This window comes from Lithobates pipiens, unplaced genomic scaffold (assembly GCF_037356315.1).
Source record: "Lithobates pipiens isolate NorthernLeopardFrog02 unplaced genomic scaffold, aLitPip1_a1.2 Scaffold_28, whole genome shotgun sequence".
In the NCBI taxonomy this organism is placed as follows: domain Eukaryota; kingdom Metazoa; phylum Chordata; class Amphibia; order Anura; family Ranidae; genus Lithobates; species Lithobates pipiens.
Window position 1 is genome coordinate 169,504,311 of NW_027507789.1, and position 20,522 is coordinate 169,524,832.

The window sequence follows — 20,522 nt, forward strand, 5'->3', positions numbered from 1 at the left end:
GAGCACGGAGAGATGGGGGTGCTTTACATTTTTGACATTTATTTTTTTGCTTATTTATTTTAATTTTTATTTTTACACTGTCCCTTTAATTATTTTTTTGATCAATTTTATTCCTATTACAAGGAATGTAAACATCCCTAGTAATAGAAATAAATATGACAGTTCCGCTTTATGGAGAGATTTGGGGTCAAAACGACCCTAAACCCCCTTTACCTTTAAAAGCAAAAGCAAAAGTCCCAAAAAAAGTTGATCTTTTACTTTGAAAAAAAAACATTTGTTTACTTCCTCCCTAGACCAGAAGTGACGTCATGACATCACTATGGTCCTTCAAGACCATAGAAGTGATCAGAGATGATCTGATCTCTGTTCATCTCTTTGACCAGGTGGATGCACCGACAGGTCGATTCCCGTGAAATGCTGATAAAAACAGTAAGCCAGAGAAACACTATTGAGTGTTTGAGTGGCCAGGGGGGGCTTCCCCTGCCGCCATTTCTGAAAGTGATCCAGTGGATAATTCTGACTGCTTTCATTAGAAAGCCTTCCATCAACTGAAAAAAATACTGGGGTTATGGCTGATAGCTTGGTAAACCACTTGCAAACTGCAACGTATCTATACGTATTGCGGTCGGCAAGTGGGTAATAAAGGCCTATGAAAGGTTCTAATCTCTCCTCACTCTTTCTAAAAAGCTCACAAAACTCCTTTATAGTCTCTAAAAAAATTGTAACGATGTCTGTAAAAACTCTCTTGGATCAACATAAGTAGATCTGGAACAGAACTCTTTATCGGACAAGAAGCTGAGTGAACCAAGCCATTGCTGCCTACAGTAACTGAAAAATCTGTTTTTGGTAAACTTATTATTTCAGGGATTTTTTAAAATATTCACTGTGCCATTACCAACCTAGTTCCCCCATCTAGGAGGCTACGGTAAGTTGCGATCTCAGCTTCAAGACGTGTCTTTAAACTCAGGAGAAGAGTGAATTCCGAGATCTGATGATTGACATCTCCTCGTGTTTGTTGAAGCATAGATTCAACATAGGTAACATTTTCTTGTGCTTCTGTGAGCTGCGTGGCATATTGAGCATTCACATTGTCCAAAGTTGCATCTGCAGCATTTTTCTGCAACACAACAATAAAAAAACAATAGATTATTAACCCATGAAAATAATAATATTGTGTGCCTTCATGCATTTCAGATCTATTTTAAAACTAGAATGGCTATATGACACACTTGGACTGTAAGGGAAGGGATGTAAAATGGATATGACTTTGCCTGCTGTTAGGGAACATCTCTGGTAGGGATGAGCCGAACACCCCCCAGTTCAGTTCGCACCAGAACATGCGAACAGGTAAAAAATTTGTCCGAACACCGTTAAAGTCTATGGGACACAAACATGAAAAATCAAAAGTGCTAATTTTAAAGGCTTATATGCAAGTTATTGTCTTAAAAAGTGTTTGGGGACCTGGATCCTGCCCCAGGGTACATGTATCAATGCAAAAAAAGTTAAAAAAACTGATGTTTTCTCGGGAGCAGTGATTTTAATAATGCTTAAAGTGAAACAATAAAAGTGAAATATTCCTTTCAATTTTGTACCTGGGGGGTGTCTATAGTTTGCCTGTAAAGTGGAGAATGTGTCCTGTGTTTAGAACAGTCCAAGAGCAAAATTACATTTCTAAAGGAAAAAAGGTAATTTAAAAGTACTCGCGGCTATAATGAATTGCCGGTCCCGGAAATACACATAAAAGTTCATTGATAAAAACGGCATGGGATTCCCCCACAGGGGAACCCCAAACCATAATTAAAAAAAATGCGTGGGGGTCCCCCCAAATTTCATACCAGGACCTTCAGGTCTGGTATGGATTTTAAGGGGAACCCCGCGACAAAATTTAAAAAAAATGGTGTGGGGTCCGCCCAAAAATCCATACCAGACCCTTATCCAAGCACACAACCTGGCAGGCCGCAGGAAAAGAGGGAGGGATGAGAGGGCGCCACCCTCCTGAACCGTACCAGGCCACATGCCCTCAACATGGTAGTCCCCATAAAGCACCTTGTCCCCATGTTGATGGGGAGAAGGGCCTTATCCCCACAACCCTTGCCCTGCGCTTGTGGGGGTGTGCGGGGGGCTTATCGGAATCTGGAAGCCCCCTTTAACAAAGGGACCCCCAGATCCCGCTCCCCTGTGTGAAATGGTAATGGGGTACAAATGTACCCCTACTATTTCACAAAAAATGTTTGAAAATGGTAAAAAAAAAAACACAAGACATGGCTTAGGACAAATCCTTTATTAAAAAAATTACAAAATAAAACTATCTAACGAAGTCCTCTTCTCTCGCTCCGAAACCCGGTTATGTAACTGAGTGACCCCACCCCCTCTGACACTACAGGGAAGCCATAGGGATGTCCCTGTGCGTCAGAGGAGGACGGGATCACCCGGCAACGTAATGGTGTGGCCCTGCCCTCAGTTATAAAAGAGCTGTCATCTGAGAGGCCGGTTATTACGGCGGTTGCCTCCCATGAAGGCAGATCGTAGGCAGCATGTGGCTTTTTTTCTTTTTCGGTCAGTCGGAGCGAGAGAAGAATATGACTCCATGGGACAGTGTTATTTTTTTATTTTTTTAATAAAGGACTTGTCCCAAGCCCACTGTGAAATGGTAGGGGTACATTTGTACCCCGTTACAATTTCACACAGGGGGGGCCGAGATCTGGGGGTCCCCTTGTTAGGCTCATCCCTAATCTCTGGCAATAGTTCAAAAGATTCAGAAAGGCTGGGTTACATAGAATATTTCTATATGTCTCCCTGACAAACCACTAGGATGCTTATTGTGAGTTTCGCATGCTGGGGGATGATATAAATATTTGGGGTGACCTTGTGAGATCCCTCTTATCCCTGAGTTCCTTCCTGGTGAAGGACATGTGTTGCAAGGCTCAAAGGGAGGGTACCCATGTGTTCATGAGACAAGGACCGAGTCTGGGGCCTGGGCCCGTAGTGCCTTGCTTACCTAGAAAAAGTGGAGTCAAACCTGGGAAGGAGCACCAGGGAGGAACTTAAGCTGGAGTTGCCTAGGAAGCTGAAATTTAACTTGGACCTTACAGGGAGTCTTGTGTAATGCCCAGGAAGTCTGTGCTGCATCTCCTTCACAGTTGAGAGTTCAAGAATCACTGGATATCAGTCTGGCTCCTTTTAACTTTGAAGGCTGTGAGTATGACTTACTGGAGTTCATTGTTTTCTCTCTGTGTCCTGTGCCCTAGCCCTCTCTCCCTGGGTGCATAGTGGCTTTAAAGTGAATGGCCCCTACTATAAGTCAAAGACTTTACCTTGAGGTGTAATCTCAGCTTACCTAACCTCTGAGGGTCCTCTACTAGCCTATAGAGACTAAGGTAATGCTACATACTGTAAAGTTAAAGGCATAAGTGTTTACTTGAGTATATTACAGCATACATGATCTTTCATGGCTCCTGGCAGCAAAGATGGTAAACAGATGCATGAAAACAATACCTACATTGCTCTTCTTACCACAGACACAGTGCAGACTGTAGACAAGCTGCATATCAACAAAACAATGTTTAAAGCAGAGCTCCACCCAAAAAGAGAAGCTCCACTTGTTTGCTACCTCCCCCCCACTACCTTTCGGGGGGGGGGGATCAGCTACTGTTTTTGACAGTAACCCGTACCCACTTCCGGGTGACCCCGAAAGTTCGTTCCCCTCCTCCTTCCACCATTGTCGTGCCATTCAGAAAGTACAGAGCGCTACACATATGCGCAGTAGGGAACCGGCTGTGAAGTTGCAAGGTTTCCCTTACAAGAAATGGCAGGGGCAATACCCAAGAGCTGATTGAAAAATCAGCTGTGGTGCCTACATTGTGGGATCCCTGCACAGGTAAGTGTCTTAATATTAGAAAAATCAGCAGCTACAGTATTTGTAGCTGCTGACTTTTTTTTTTTTGGTGGGCGGCTGGAGCTTTGCTTTAAACTAGCCTGGATCTCTAATAGCAGCACTGAAATTAGAGAGTTACAAGGTTCTATTTGCAAAGTTGTTTGCTAGATATAATAAAATATCTAATATGTTCTGGAAGAAAAGTTATCATTTAACCACTTCAATACCGGGCACGTTTACCCCTTCCTGCCCAGGCAAATTTTCAGCTTTCAGCACTGCCACACTGAAAAATGACAATTGCGTGGTCATGTAACACTGTACCCAAACTAAATTTGTATCATTCTGTTCACACAAATAGAGCTTTTTTTTTTTTTTAAGTTTTTCTTTGTTTCTGTTATAAAATGTTGCAAATAGATAATCTTTCTTCATGAATTTAGGCCAAAATGTATTCTGCTACAATTCTTTGGTGAAAATAACCCAAATCAGTGTATATTATTAAGTCTGTAGCAAAGTCCACAAACTATGGAGTAGATCTGAAAATGTATAAATCCTGATGTACTGATGGTCTCATTTCTTGAGGCCCATAAATGTCAGGACAGTACAGATAAAAATATTTTTTTATTCATTTTTTGTAATGTATTTTTAACAAATATTTTTTTTAACACACTTTGACCAGAACAATATAATGTTATTATAGTAACATTGTACTACTCTGAGGAAGTGATCAGTATATATTTTTTTACATATTTGAATGAATTTCATTGAGTTTTTTTCCATGAGTCTTACCGAATGAAATTGATTTATTCAGTGGGTTTTGTTGTGATTAGCTGTGATTATCCAGAGCTAAACACATGGTACAGATTAGCCCAGTCTATACCATGTGATCACACTGACCAATCACAGCTAGCAACACAATTGCATACAATGGATGGCTTGAAAGGAAGCCATCCGTTGTTTACAACTGTCATATGACCTGCTGTTGTTGGTTACAGTGGTCACATGGTACCGGCAGTGGGCTGGTACAGTGATCAGTCATCGGCTGTGCTCGGTGGATGCAGCCGGTGACAGATCGCGTGGCCCGCGATCCGGAAGGATTTTATATGACATCCACCCAAAAGGACAAGAGGTTCCCGCCAGCATCATCTTGCCATGGGCCGGATGGGAACCAGTTAAAGCAACCCTATGCCTAATAAATAGGAAGAATGCCAGCCTGTTCAGTGGCAGGGAAGTTAGTTGCTTGATCCAGGCATGGGTGCTACCCATCATGGGTGTATCATATAGCTCCCGCTCCTGGCTGTGGTTCCTCCCATAGTGTATGTATTGGCTGGTGGGAGGAACCACAGCTATCAGTTGGGGCCACACCCAGAAATGTAGGATAACAGTGACACTAGGATCTCTACGAGAGCGTGAAGTATTCACTTGCTGCCTACAAGACAGGAATGTATACAAATATTTTAAACATAGCAACAGGGTATCTTTGAAAAGCCTTCATGTAATGGAAACACCTTCTACCAATTAACCATGTGTCAACTTTTTTTTTTATCTCTGAATCCTAGTATAATATGGAGCTAAGATGGGTGTGGACATTTTGAATTTATAGATAAGTCAATATAATTGTCAGTTTGTGTCATTAGTTATGACTCAACAGACAGAACAGTGACAGAATAATGACATTGCTTAAACAAATACTATGATGGATAAAACTTAAAGTGAAAAATTGAATTCTGAAATCATTTCATTTTGTTTGATATTTTAGAAAAAAAAAATGAAACCATCCTGTACCAGGAAGTTCCTCTTGAAATCCAATCTTTTTGAAGCTCACGATGTTAACTCACTGTCTATGTCAAAGAGAATTTACAGTACTTTCCATCAGAATAAACTCCGAAGGTCTTTGCGACGGAGTTCTGACCGAACGGACTTACCCCCACACAATCACACCAAAGTCTGTTTGTTTCTAATGCAATGACGTACAATGGGATTAGAAAGGGAGGTTCGATAGCCAGTAGCCAATAGCTGCCCTTGCATCATATTTGATCCATCAGACCAGCATACAAACAAACGGTTTTCCCCATAGAAATTGATTCCGTCAGAAAGATTTAAAGCATGTTCTATTTCTAGGTCTATCTGAATTTTTGAAGAAAAAAGTCTGATGAAGCCCACACACGATTAGAATGTCGGACAAAAAAATTCCATCAGACCTATTCTGCCGGAAAGTGTGGTCATGTGTACAGGGCATTAGAAGTTCACGCCGTTTTTTTATTGTAGTCAATGTCTGAATTGGGGAGATTTCCATTTTCTCCCATGCTAGTGATGTGAAATTTCTCCATTAGAAATTTCTCCATTAGAAACAGAAAAAACCCTGTCAACCTGAAACTAATTGGTGGACTAAAATGTACTTTTTTGGGGAACTTTGATGAAAGAAGACTGAATAGCCTATTGATGTCACCATGGTACCTGGGACATAGAATAGAATGTAAAGGTAATTCTCCAGACCAATATATTTTAACAATGCAGACAAGACTGTGTATGCTACATTATGGCTTAAGATTAATGACCTTGCTAAGTTCAGACTGGCGTTCTATTTCCAGTTCTTGCACGGTTTGCTTGATCTCTGTTAATTCCTTCTTGCACTTCTCTAGTTCAGTGGTGTTGATGTGCACCTCCTCATTCCATTCTTCCACCTGCAATTAAAAAATAATGATATTGGTATCCAACAACTGAGACCTATAATCTATTAAATTGGTAGCTTGCAAGATCTTTTATTTATTACATTGACACTTCTTGTGTTTGCTCAAAGGCACACCTTCTAATCTATTCAGTCTGTTCCTCTTGCTGATTTATTGTACGCATCCTTATCCTACTTCCTCTAGGATCCAGATGGCATTTTAATACTGAATCTAGAAATATATCATCTACACAGCAAGTCCATGTAGTCCATAGAACTCACAGACATCGCTTAAATGTTCAGGAGTCTTATTTGGCTGATGCTTTGCCATTAAACGCATGCTGTACTGTAGGTATATGAAGTACCTCTAGAATTCTTCACTTTTTTATGAAAGTATTTTCTTTTTTTTAGATATTTACTATGCCTTTTGTATCACTTCTGTTTTTTTTTGTATCAATAACTATGTGTGCCAGACCCAATCAGGACAGGGGCTTTTGGAGGGGACAGCAGGGTAGCCTCTTGTCTACTGACTATGGGCCCTGGCATTTGAGGGGGGCTACAAGAATTCAGCAAGATGTCCTGTTATATAATGCAAGATGGCATTACCACATTTAGCAATCAAGGAAGCCATGATGGTCTCTGTCAACTTGAAACTTGAAATTTAGAGAACATGTACTTGAAGGCTCCCAGGTTGGGTGCCAGGCGGTCCCTCGCAATATGTATGTATATTTTCTGTATACTATTGAGTTCCTTAAGAGCTCATTGACACTTCAGCGCTGCATTAATGAATGAGCATTAATGCATGTAGGGCCCTGCAATAACATGCATTAAGGTTAGGGCAGCATGTTCATTTTTAATTGGCTGCCAATTTACCACAAAGCAACCAAAATCAGACATGGGCCATTTTTTCCCAACACGGCACAGTGCAACACATGACATGTACATTGTAGTATTCTGCAGTGCAGGGGCATAAAGAAACTATGCGTGCCACTAATAATTTGTTAATACCATAATTATAAATTGTCTCTATTTGTTACTTTTAATATTTATTGGTAATGACTTTCTCACCTTTTTATCAAACCAGGATGCTACTTCAATACGCTGTTTTCCAATCATCTTCTCATACTGATCTCGCATATCCTCCATGGCTTTGCCAAGGTTTACAGTTGGAGCAACATCCACTTCAACATCAATGGTACCAGATGATTGCTTATGAAGTTCACTTATCTCCTGCATAGGGTTAAATATATAAATCAGAATAGCTTATTAATGGATACCAATGAGGCTATGCAGAACCCACCACCCAGAACCCACATTAACGTATACAGCCTCACTCCAACTTCAAAAAATATACAGTATTTTGGCTCCATTCCTTCCCTCCTAGTAATGCAACAGAGGTTTTTTTGATTTGAGGAAATATTCCTTTAATCAGGAAAAAAGGGTGCCTATGGCTGGTACATGAATGTCCTTCTACAGAAGTAATTGTAGGAGTAAGATATTTTTCTGTGTGGTGGAGACATCCATGCTCACAGAATAATCGCTTACCAAAGTTCCCCTGGCCTGGGGGAACATATAGTGGGGAATTTATGCCAAATGAATTGAGTACCAGTTGAAGGATGGTAAATCTCAAAAGAAAAAATCTCCCAAACGGGGACACAGACAACAATAAAAAGCTGAAAGAGATTCTAACTAAGTTCTGCTCTATCTATAAAAAATAAATCTATAAATATTAAAAATTTGACAGGTTAAACTTGCCTGTGCATGGCACATTGACTGATTTAGAGAGTAGATATTGTTTGCATTGTTTATGTATTTTATGTGAGTAATATACAGTGTTTATTCTGTATTTGTAGGCCCTTTCTATGGGTGATTTTATCTGTAAAATAAAGAACACAAGTGACCAAAAGGAATTTGCCTTTAGATAACTTTTTTGGTGCTTTCCTTTAGTTATTGTCCACTAGACAATGCCAGACTAGAATTAAAAACAGATGGGCAAGCCAAACCCACATCTGCATACATTAAAAATATTATTATAATGGATTTAAATATAAAATCAAAGGAGGCAGTACAATTGAAAAATGTCAAGATAAGAGGGTTGGGAGGGCCCTGCTTGAGAGAGTTTACAATTCATGATCATTATAGGGCCACAATGCAGGATAATGTCTTGGTTATTTTTACTATATATTATTAAAGATACACACACACCGAACCCTTTACCTAGTGTATCACCACAGCGCTTAAATGACACGAATTCTACACCTTAGCTGCCACTTGTTACAAACTATCAAAATATATAAAGGTGCATACAAAACTAGTGCTAAAGATATAATTAACTAATTAGCTGCACGTGGCGCTGTTACCTGTGTGCCTTTCAGTCAACACTCCCTAATCTTCTAGAAAATCATATCCCACATCATACAAAATGTGATAAATAATAAACACTTAGGTAAATACCCAAATTTACATTTAGATTAAGTATACAGTGACATAAATGAGCAAACGTGAATATAGTCCATCTGCCAAATACTAAAAAAAATCTAGAATGTATAAAAAAATATATTATCCAAAAAAAAAAAAAAAAAAAAAAAAAAATTATATATAATATCCAAATAATAAAGAGTCTTTTTATAGAAGCGTGAGATAGTCTCCAGTGTTTAAATCTCCTTATACACGTGACTCCTTCACCACACCATCCGTGCTTAATGACCCCCCTTCGTGAAAAAACTCACCAAATGCTAAGCCTTACACTCTCGTGTGAGGCAAAAGGGCTTGCAACAGATCTCTCAAGATGTAATTCAGATATCAGCACATCCGATTTTATCTTCTCCAATTGCGTACTTCAATGTGTATATATGAATACCTCAAAGATAAATCACAGAGGGAGACCCCAATAGTGTAATACTGCAATCACTCTTTAATGTAAAAAATCGCACTCTTTATGCACTCACATGAACTTAAAAGGGTAAAATCACTTCAAAAGGATAAAGAAACTTGCTTCACAAATCCACTCCACAACAGCATTCTGAATACGTCGGGGCATTGGTGGTCACAGCGGACTTATTAGATACGGTACTGGATCACTTAATCTCACCCCTCCTCGTGCGTCCCGCCTGGTCCCACACAGCAGGTCCGTTCGAAAAAGGCGCCTTCAGATCAGATGATTCAGTTCACTTAGTCCTGTACCTCCTTCCCAGCTCCGTGTATGTCAGCTCAATGTTCACCAGATAGCCACGCCCCCGACATGTTTCGTCATATCAGACTTATTCATTTTTTTTTTTTTTTTGGATAATATATTTTTTTATACATTCTAGATTTTTTTTAGTATTTGGCGGATGGACTATATTCACGTTTGCTCATTTATGTCACTGTATACTTAATCTAAATGTAAATTTGGGTATTTACCTAAGTGTTTATTATTTATCACATTTTGTATGATGTGGGATATGATTTTCTAGAAGATTAGGGAGTGTTGACTGAAAGGCACACAGGTAACAGCGCCACGTGCAGCTAATTAGTTAATTATATCTTTAGCACTAGTTTTGTATGCACCTTTATATATTTTTACTATATGTATATGTTTACTAGTGAGCTAGTGTATATAGTTATTAGAGTAGGTAAATTTGGCTTGGCTGGCAGCCAAACCTGGGTTGAATCTAGGTCAGGGCTGAGTGACTCAGGGAGGCTGGATGACTCTTCAAGCAGCACCTCTGGTAACACCCCCTGTTCTCTGGAACCTTGAAGAAGATTCCAGAAGTAGAGGGTGGAGTCTAGGATTAGCTGCTTGGAGTATTGAGCAGGGACACAGTCAATCCCCAGGAAAATGGGCTGGCAGGGTACGGGCACCTCATAAATACTCCTGGGTCATACCAGCAGGGGCAGTCAAGTGGAAGATGGAGAAAGAGTGCTGAAGAAACCATCAGAGGCCCTTGAGGGTGCCCCCTAGTCTGGTGGGGTGACCTTGGGCCTGAGGCTCTATCACATGAAGGATATCCTTCCTGGATGCACAGGAGCAAGTATGAGGACAGTGGGAGAGAGTCAGCATGGTCAGAAGTTCTCCAGGGTTAGTCAGCCGGGTGTGCTGGTGAGTGTGCAGACTGGGAGGACTGAGGAGAAGTAGCCAGGAGGGCTAGCAAAAGGGGCAGCTGCAACCAAGTGGGCTGGCAGTGCCTGAAGAGGTGGTGCTGGGATCAGTAGCCACAGTGATGTAATCTGGACACTGGACTTTGCTACACAACCAAAGGGGTCCGGGGTCCTTGCCTGTGAAGGCTCTTGCTTTGATCTGGCTGAGTGCTTTTCCAGATCCACTTAAAGTGTCCCAGCTGAGTCTATTTTTGCAAGCAAGTGCTGGAGGCAGCAGAGCAGTGTACATAGAGACCGTGTATAGCTGTATATAGGATGTTGAATGTTGTCCCTGAAGAGTTTTTCTGAAGCCAAATGGGCATCCCATAATACTCCCATCCCCATCCAAGTTTAAATCCCTCAATAAAACAGAAAAACAAAGTACTAGGCGGTTTACTGACTCAAGCATGCCTGTGGAAATTTGGTGTGCTTAGCTGTGCAAGGTGAGGGATCCCAGTTCACCAGCAGCTCCTACATGGGGTACGCTACATGTAGAAATTCTTAAGGCATAGGTTCAAAAAAATGTACCCTAAAACCTGCCTCTAGAGCAGCCTTTAACTCAACCTTTTTACTAGGGAGCAACCCTTAAAAAAGTTATCAGGTCTCACAGAACCCTTAGTGGGTTTTTTTTTTATGTCTACAATCAGTAAGTTAGCAATAGCAGTCTATAGTGAAAATTGTAGACATTTAACAGATAATATTTTACTGACTGTGAAAATTACATTGGCGGCACTGGTGTACATCTGTGTAGATTGGAGATCAACCTACCAATGCTCTCTCCTCAAGGAATCCTTGGCAACCTCAGGAGGATCCCCAAGGTTCCACAGATCCCTGGTTGAGAAAGGATGCTCTAGATCAGTGGTCTCCAAACTGCAGCCCAGGAGCCAGATGCAGTCCTTTGTTTTTCTTAATCTGGCCCTTGGGGCATTATTCCCGATGATGTATCCAAGCATTGTTTACTCTCATTGAGGCCAGTACATTTTCTACTTACACTGGCCACCCCCAAAAATGTCTGAAGGACAGTAAACTAGCCCTTTGATTACAATTTGATTAAAAAGTTTGGAGACCCCTGGTCTAGAGTATATGCCAATTTACTTTTTTCTTTTATTTTCCAGTGGTGAGAAATCTATGTATGTACATGAAATGGGACTGAGAGGCAATGCTGACAACACTGGCTGGGATTTCAGTGCAGCAAGGGCACTGTGTTGTCAGTCCAGACAGGAAGTTAGGAGCACACTGGATTTCTGGCAGATAAGTAGGTATTTTTCTGTACTTGCAATATTTTGAAAGTGATAAAACATGGGCTATATAATGAAGAGATGTGATGATTTTTTTTTCTTACGTTTTATCTTTTCTTGACATAACAAAAAGTGTATACATCTTGTCAGTCACACCTGTCCTTCTGGCCAATACCAAAAAGGTTTTGCCAGGTTATCAGAGGATTCTCTGGCAGACCCAATGACTAACTCTTTACAAATATTACATATTTTATGGAAACTGGTGCTAATAATTCAGGAGCTGACAATACAAATGCCATTACATTGTCTCATATTTAGTTACCACTCCTTTTAAAATACCTACTGGAATTTCAGTAAATACAGAGATGACTGACAATCATGTATTAAACTTTAATACAGTGTATTCAACTTTGTGTAATTTAGTGATGTCAGTAAAGTTGTCAGAATGGGCTATGCCCTACTAACAGATTATACTGACTAAGAGGCTATCTGAGACACTATGCAATTATAAGTTCATAACTAAGAATGAGCAAAATAGAGAGTTTTAATTTGGGAGAATGTTAGAAATTTCAGCAAAATGCCCTTTATTTGGCAAAATGCATTAAAGTCAAAGGAGAAGGCGAAAGTAATTTAGTTTTTGCAATGGTACAATGGTACCTATGGGGTGCTGTACCATGTGCTACACCATGAAAATACAGCATGTGCAATTTTTTTTGTTGGTGCTGATGCAGCTCATGCAAAATGAAAGGTATGCCTTAGGAAATACACATTGATGTACAATATACTACATCCATGCATACAGTAACAATTGTGCCTTTACTTCCCTTAAAGGTATAAAGAGGGTCGAAAATGGCCCCTGGTGGTTACAAAAGCTAATTTCAACTTTCCTCAACCTGTTTTTTGTCCAAAAAAGTCTCTTTATTAGCTTCCTTTATTAGACATGTGCACACTGAAATATTTTGTTTCGGAATTTCGGTTTCATACGAAAAATACATTTATTTTGTTAGTCCCAAAATTAGTTTTCATTTATTTTGTTTCATTTAAAAATGCATTTATACGAAAATCCAAATGAATTAAGGTTGAATCTGTCAATTGAGGGCTTATGGTGTCTGTTGGAAGCTGTAAGAAGATTTTATGAAGCAGCTAAACTGTACGATGCCGCAATGGTACATTTGCGGTCGAATGCTCCGTCCACAAGCTATAGTAGAATTCTAATGTTGTTTGACTAGTAATAATTAGAATTATTATTACTAGTCAAACAACATTAGAATTCTACTCTAGCCTATGGGTGGAACATTTGACCGTAAATGTTTGCTCACACAGATCGCAATTGTCACCATCATGTCGAATCTTATATCTCTCTATATATCGAACTGTTGTTGCAACGATACAAAAATATAATGGATACCAAAATAAAGCATTCTTTTATTTTGGATCTTTTGGATTTCCGAATTTTGCGCGTTCATTAACGTTTTGTTAAAACAAACAGGAAAATCCCAGAAATTTGGACAAAAATACATTCCGATAATGAATGCAGGTGTCTTTCATTTATAAGACATTGAAGGCTAGGCGTGCCAGCTGCCACAGTACCATGCTTAAGCTATGTATTTCTCTTTATTAAATCCCCCTGGTTAAGATAAGAAATCAGATCCCAGAAGTGTTGATTCCTGCAAAGATGTCAGCCAATGATTTCCGTTGATCGAAGAAGCAGCATATGGCAAGGACAGCAGGTGAGGTAAGTATTAACCTTCAATTTAAACTTCAAGAGAATTTTTTTTCAGACTTTGATATTGATGATATGGGGTATTATTAAATAGAGATACTCTCTCTCCATCCCTATAAGAATATGTGGGCAGGAGTAAGTACCCCTTTTAAGGAAACCTTTACCAGGGTGGGTTTTGTGGATGGGGCTAGTTTAGTCCTGTATAATCTAGAGCCACAAAAAGCCTTAGGTATAGAACCCTTTCGGAATATACCTGGAACAGGCCTCGTTGGAAAACCCACCTATGGGGACCTACAGTAAGGACACAATGGAAGAGTAGGGTGTTCATCCTATGTTAATGTTAGACTTGAACTGTGCAAAATTATTGATTTTGGGACAGAAAGGGTGGAGGTGAAGGGCGTGCTGACCAATAACTGATCATTATGCTTATGCTACAGTAAAAATGTTAAAAGGCTGAACATGTGGACCCTTCCCATCCCTTGAGATGGGCATTGGGCCTGAAAAATATGAGTTACTGAAGATAATAACATCTCCACGTTACTGGTGTGTGTACACTATCTCATTCCTGAGCAGGAGGATGATGGGAGGGGTCCTTGGCCAATATGGGCATTGTTGCCAGCGAAATGGGGCCGTGCTAACATAAACAGTATCTCAAAAAAGTGAGTACACCCCTCTCATTTTGTAGATATTTTATTATATCTTTTCATGTGACAACACTGAAAAAATGACACTTTGCTACAATGTAAATTAGTGAATGCACCGCTTGTAGCTGGCATCAAAAGTGAGTACACCTCTAAGTGAAAATGTCCAAAATTGGGCCCAATTAGCCATTTTCCCTCTGCGGTGTAATGTGGCTCGTCAGTGTTACAAGATCTCAGGTGTGAATGGGGAGCAGGCATGTTAAGTTTGGTATTCTCACTCTCACTTTCTCATACTGGTCACTGGAAATTCAACATGGCATCTCATGGCAAAGAACTCTCTGAGGATCTGATAAAAAGAATTGTTGCTTTACATAAAGATGGCCTACGCTATAAGAAGATTGCCAAGACCCTGAAACTAAGCTGCAGCACAGTAGCCAAAACCATACAGCGGTTTAACAGAACAGGCCTCAATATGGTCGATAAAAGACGTTGAGTGCACATGCTCAGTGTCATATCCAGAGGTTGTCTTTGGGAAATAGACATATGAGTGCTGCCAGCATTGCTGCAGAGGTTGAAGGGGTGGGGGGTCATCCTGTCAGTGCTCAGACCATATGCCGCACACTGCATCAAATTGGTTGGCACGGCTGTCGTCCCTGAAGGAAGCCTCTTCTAAAGATGTTGCACAAGAAAGCCCGCAAACAGTTTGCTGAAGACAAGCAGATTAAGGACATGGATTACTTGAACCATATCCTGTGGTCTCATCAGGCCAAGATAAACTTATTTGGTTCAGATGGTGTCAAGCGTGTGTGGCACCAACCAGGTGAGGAGTACAAAGACAAGTGTGTCTTGCCTACAGTCAAGCATGGTGGAGGGAGTGTCATGGTCTGGGGCTGCATGAGTGCTGCCGGCACTGGGAAACTACAGATCATTGAGGGAACCATGAATGCCAACATGTACTGTGATATACTGAAGCAGAGCATGATCCCCTCTCTTCAGAGACTGGGCTGCAGGGCAGTATTCCAACATGATAGCGACCCCAAACACACCTCCAAGACCACCACTGCCTTGCTAAAGAAGCTGAGGGTAAAGGTGATGGACTGGCCAAGCATGTTTCCAGACCTAAACCCTATTGAGCATCTGTGGGGGCATCATCAAACGGAAGGTGGAGAAGCGCAAGGGTTAAGAGTGTTAAGGCAGTGCTGGAAAATAATGGTGGCCGCAAAAAATATTGACACTTTGGGCTCAATTTGGACATTTTCACTTAGGGGTGTACTTACTTTTGTTGCCAGCAGTTTAGACATTAATGGCTGTGTGTTGAGTTATTTTGAGGGGGCGGGAAATTTACACTGTTATACAAGCTGTACACTCACTACTTTACATTGTAGCAAAGTGTCATTTCTTCAGTGTTATCACATGAAAAGATATATGACTTTTGTGAGATACTGTATATTCATTGTGCAGTGTACCTATGTATGGATTTACTAAGTTGATCACTGAAGTAAACTGTACATTAGATGGTCTACATTAACAGATTCAGCTTTCATACAACCTAGTTTGTTAATCCTGTAGACAAATAAGCAATTTTCAATCTAACCTTGAGCCAAATGCTATTAATATTAACTGCCTAATAAACCAATGTACCACTTGCTTGAAGAGAAGAATAACCAAAGCTTGTTTGGTTATGGTTTTTGTGTGGATTGCCGGAGTACACTTACTTTTGCAATCCTGTGTCCCAGAATTAGCCAACAGTGGGCTAAAGCCTGCTGTTTACCGATGTCAAAGATCTACTGCAGTCTCTGGATGTTCCACCTAGATGCCTGGCCAGCAGCTGATTTAGCCTTCCAGCGCACCACTGTGAGCCTGAGCCAGTCGATCCTGCCCCCTCTCCTGCTGGGCACTCCAGTGAGTGCTGGAGGGGCAAGGCACAAAATTACGACTGACAGTCAACGCTCTCTGCTCAGAGCAAACACAAGAACTGATTAATTAGCTGTCACATGATCATTTGGGCTTGCAGGCATTGCATTATAGGTGAGTAGGCATGTTAGTTTTATTTACTTCACGTGCTTCTTTTATCTCCACTTACTTCAGCATGGTTCCTCTTGAGGTAAGCCAGTTCCTCATTCAGATTCTCTATCTGTGCTTCAAGCTCAGCCCTGGCAAGAGTGAACTGATCTATAGCTTTACGCAGCTCAATGGTGTCTTTTTCTGTTATGAAACGGAGAGCTTGCTCATTCTCAAACCTAGGGGAAAATTTATCCGGTTACAAATGCTACAATATAGTTCTAAAATGATCTTTTCTTCCTTCAGCGGCTACAATTTATCTATGCTCAATTTTTTGGACACTGTGCCATATCGGTTTTAATTTCTAAAATGGAAGCCAAAGCATCATAATAAAGAAACAGTTCAGTAGTAGTCCCCCAGCTCATGCACTGCAATACATTGTAAAAGTAACAATAATTACTTCTAAAATCAGTTTATAGTACCCTGCTATCTTTTTTTTAAAAGATACAACCCAGGCAGAGGCATTCCTGCAGAGGCTCTAGATCAGTGTTTCTCAACTCCAGTCCGCAATGCGCCCCAACAGGTCATGTTTTCAGGCTTTCCATTATTTTGCACAGGTGATATGATCAGTTCCACTGCCTTAGTAATTACCACAGTTGTTTCATTTGAGGGAAATCCTGAAAACATGACCTGTTGGGGTGCCTCGAGGACTGGAGTTGAGAAACACTGCTCTAGATTCCTGGTGCCCAACCTGTGACCTGAGTGCCACATGTGGTCCTTTGGTACTTATGTGAGGTACTTACATACCTATGGTGAGGCCATCGAGTCCCAGTTGCTAGTAGTGGAAGCACTGATTTGCAACGATTCTAGAAGTCTCATGTAACATATTCACAGTCACTCAGTCTCCTGCAGGGTACCGCCAAGGCCTTCAACTATATCTGTAGCATGTCACTAATCTCTTACCATATTCATAATTGTGTCATCAGTCTTTGACAATCCTATGCAGAACAAAATATATTATGTGCAGCCCTCAAGGGATCTTAGGGGCTACAGTTGAGGCCCCCTGTTTCTAGTAAGTTAACCACCACTGCTCTTGATGATAAAATGTAATGTAGTTATATGACACATAGGGGCTGATTTACGAAAGCCGTGCGCCACCAGTAGAGACGCACAGCTAAGCGCAAATTGTACTCTACCACTTTGTTGTGTACACCCCAACTTATTAGGTATTTTGGGGTTTATCAACCACTTGCCGACCGGCTCACGCAGATATACGTCAGCAGAATGGCACAGGTGCACAAAACAACGTACCCATATGTCACTCCATCATCGGCGGCTAGCGGGCGTGGGACCAATGTGTGCCGCGGACGGGTGGCCTGTGATTGTGGTGCAGAGAGGCAGAACGGCGAGATGCAAACAAGGCATTTCCCTGTTCTGCCTAGCAACATGAGAGGGATCTATTGCCCCCCAGTGATCGGGAGCAGTGATCTCTGTCATGTTCTAGTGAGCCCACCCCCCTACAGTTAGAACACACTGAGGGAACACACTTAACCCCTTGATCGCCCCCTGGTGTTTAACCCCTTCCCTGCCAGTGACATTTACACAGTAATCAGTGCATTTTTATAGCACTGATCGCTGTATGAGTGTCAATGGTCCCAAAATAGTGTCAAAAGTGTCTGATCTGTCTGCCACAATGGCAGATCACTGCCATTGCTAATAAAAAAAGAATAATATAAAAATGCCATAAATCTATCCCCATTTGAAGATGATATAAATTTTGTGCAAACAATATATGCTTATTGCGATTTTTTTTTTTTTTTATACCAAAAATATGTAGAAAAATACATATTGGCCTAAACTGAGGAAGAAATGTGTTTTTTGGGTTATTTATTATAGCAAAAAGTAAAAAATATTGCTTTTTTTTCAAAATTGTCGCTCTTTCTTTCTTTATAGCACAAAAAATAAAAAAACGCACAGGTGATCAAATACCACCAAAAGACATCTCTATTTGTGGGGGAAAAAAATAACATAAATTTTGTTTGGGTACAACCTTGCACGACCATGTAATTGTCAGTTAACCCTTTGAGGACCATAAGCCCCTGTACGCACGGTCGGAGATTTTGCCAACCAAATCCGTCGGATTTTGCCCTTCGGTTTTAGTCCGACGGATTGTGTCCGAAACTGTTGCATACACACGGTCAGGCCAAGTTGGCGAAAAATCCGATCTTTCAGAACGTGATGACGTAATTTCGTTACGATGGGACTACATTCAGGCTAGTAGCCAATAGCTTTGATGTAGGAATTTGATCTGAGCATGCGTGGCACTTGGTCCGATGAAAATGCTCTACACATGATCGGATTAGGTCTGTCCGGCCCAGTTGGTCGGGAAATATTTCCAACATGTTGGAAAATTGGGTCAGACGGAGATTCGCACGGAATCAGTCCGATGCATACCACACACAGTCGGATTATCTGACGACACGGTCCGATAAGACTCATTCCGACAGATTCTCCGACCGTGTGTACAAGGGCTAAGATTACCATCAATTTTTTTTTTTTTAAGTTCTTACACTTCAGTTGCTGTAACTAAGCCATTTTATGAAATAACTGGCAAGATGTATTTGTTGATAAGAACTAATATTTTCACTCAAACCAAAAAAAAAAAGTATTTTAAGTTCTTAATCAGATGATACAGGCATTTAAAAACATGGGACAAATATGTCCCTTGGTCCTCAAAGGGTTAAAGCGAAGTAGTGCCATATCGCAAAAAAGGGCTCGGTCAGGAAGGGGGTAAATCCTTTCCGGGGCTGAAGTGGTACTTACTAATCTGGGGTGTACACAGCAAAATGCTAGAGTACAATTTACCTAATGGGGAAACTATTTAGATAGACCTGTGTGTCCCCAAGGAAAGACATTGGTAGGGTTTTACCCTCACTTCCTCTTTGGCTATGTGACAGGACGTGAATAAATTTGAAGGAGAAAGTAGCAAAATTTGGGAGGTGTCTACACCTTATCACCCTGCACCCAAAAACTGAGAAGACTTCTAATCCCTCTGCACTCTATCCCCAAGCAAAAACAAGAAAGGATTTCATTTAGTTTAATTTTGCAAAGACACATTCCTATGTTCAACTGTAATGCATGTCAATGGCCCATTTAGATATATAAACTAACCTTTGATAAAGTCACGTGAACAGTGACGCAACGCATCGGGGCAGTGATTTGGGTGACGTTCGTTACCGATCTTAGCTGGGATCGGTAACAGCTTGCAGTATCGCTGTATTTTATCTTCTTAATTGTAAGTTTTCTACTCTTTATTAAGCCGTTTGTCCTTAATACTACACTATGAAGTCCCTCCTTTTCTCTGTTTAAAATTCCTTGGCCGAGTGTTTGGAGGACCTGGACTGTTTTTCAGTGGAGGACAGAGACCCATAGGAGCAGGGGGAGCCTGAGACTGGATTGGCCGTTGTAATTATCTGTAAGGCTGTCTGTTTCTTTTATTTGAGGTGAGAGGCTGGGGCAAACACTACCCACTATTGCACTAGAGAGTGTGCTGGATGGGGTCACTGGTCAGGTCACTTGTGCAGCTGATGAACTAGATTGCATTGTGAAAGGAATCGGCACGATTTGATTGCATTGCACAGTGTATGGGAACTTGTTTTTTCACTAACTTTTCGCACCTACTATTTTTTACAATTTATATTTTTTTTAGACCGTTTTTTTACAGGGTTTGTGCACATATATGGACTATTTTGGATACCACAGATTTTTTTACTGCAATTTTTTGTTATTTTCAGCACTTTACAAGGACCACAGCAATGGAACGCTCTACCAACCAACGTCCGCTTGGAAGAAAACCACCAGGTCTTCAAGAAAAAACTCAAGACCTTCCTCTTCTAAGAAGCTTGACAACACAGCTCATCACAGCGCCTTGAGGCGATTCAGTTCGCGTTGTGAGCTATACAAATTATTCATTCATTCATTAGGTGCTATTTATCTATTTACACAGATTGTTTTTTATCTGCACAGATTCTTGCAATTTTTGCACAAAACATTGCTGCACATTTATTGTTGCACTTTGATTTTAATTATTGCTATTTTGCACAGATTGTTTATTTTTGAACATATTTCTGCTATTTTTGCACTTATTGCTAGATTGCACGTTACGGTGTTACTTTGCACTTTATTTTTGCTCATTTGCACGGATTATTTCACACTTGAGAAATTATAGTATGTACCTGTCATGTGAAAGATGCTTGTTTAA

The 20,522-nt window shown here is 40.7% G+C and overlaps 1 protein-coding gene across 1 annotated transcript in view; it reads right to left on the bottom strand.

The window, feature by feature from the left end:
• LOC143935775 (keratin, type I cytoskeletal 19-like) overlaps positions 1–20,522 on the bottom strand; it is a 33,360-nt gene that overhangs the window by 1,657 nt on the left and 11,181 nt on the right. Inside the window, exons 3-6 of the mRNA XM_077459883.1 lie at positions 16,344–16,500; positions 7,608–7,769; positions 6,430–6,555; positions 900–1,117 (exon numbers count right to left, since the gene is read on the bottom strand). Of these exons, the coding sequence (XP_077316009.1) occupies positions 900–1,117; positions 6,430–6,555; positions 7,608–7,769; positions 16,344–16,500 (663 nt within the window). The remainder of the gene's footprint in view (positions 1–899; positions 1,118–6,429; positions 6,556–7,607; positions 7,770–16,343; positions 16,501–20,522) is intronic.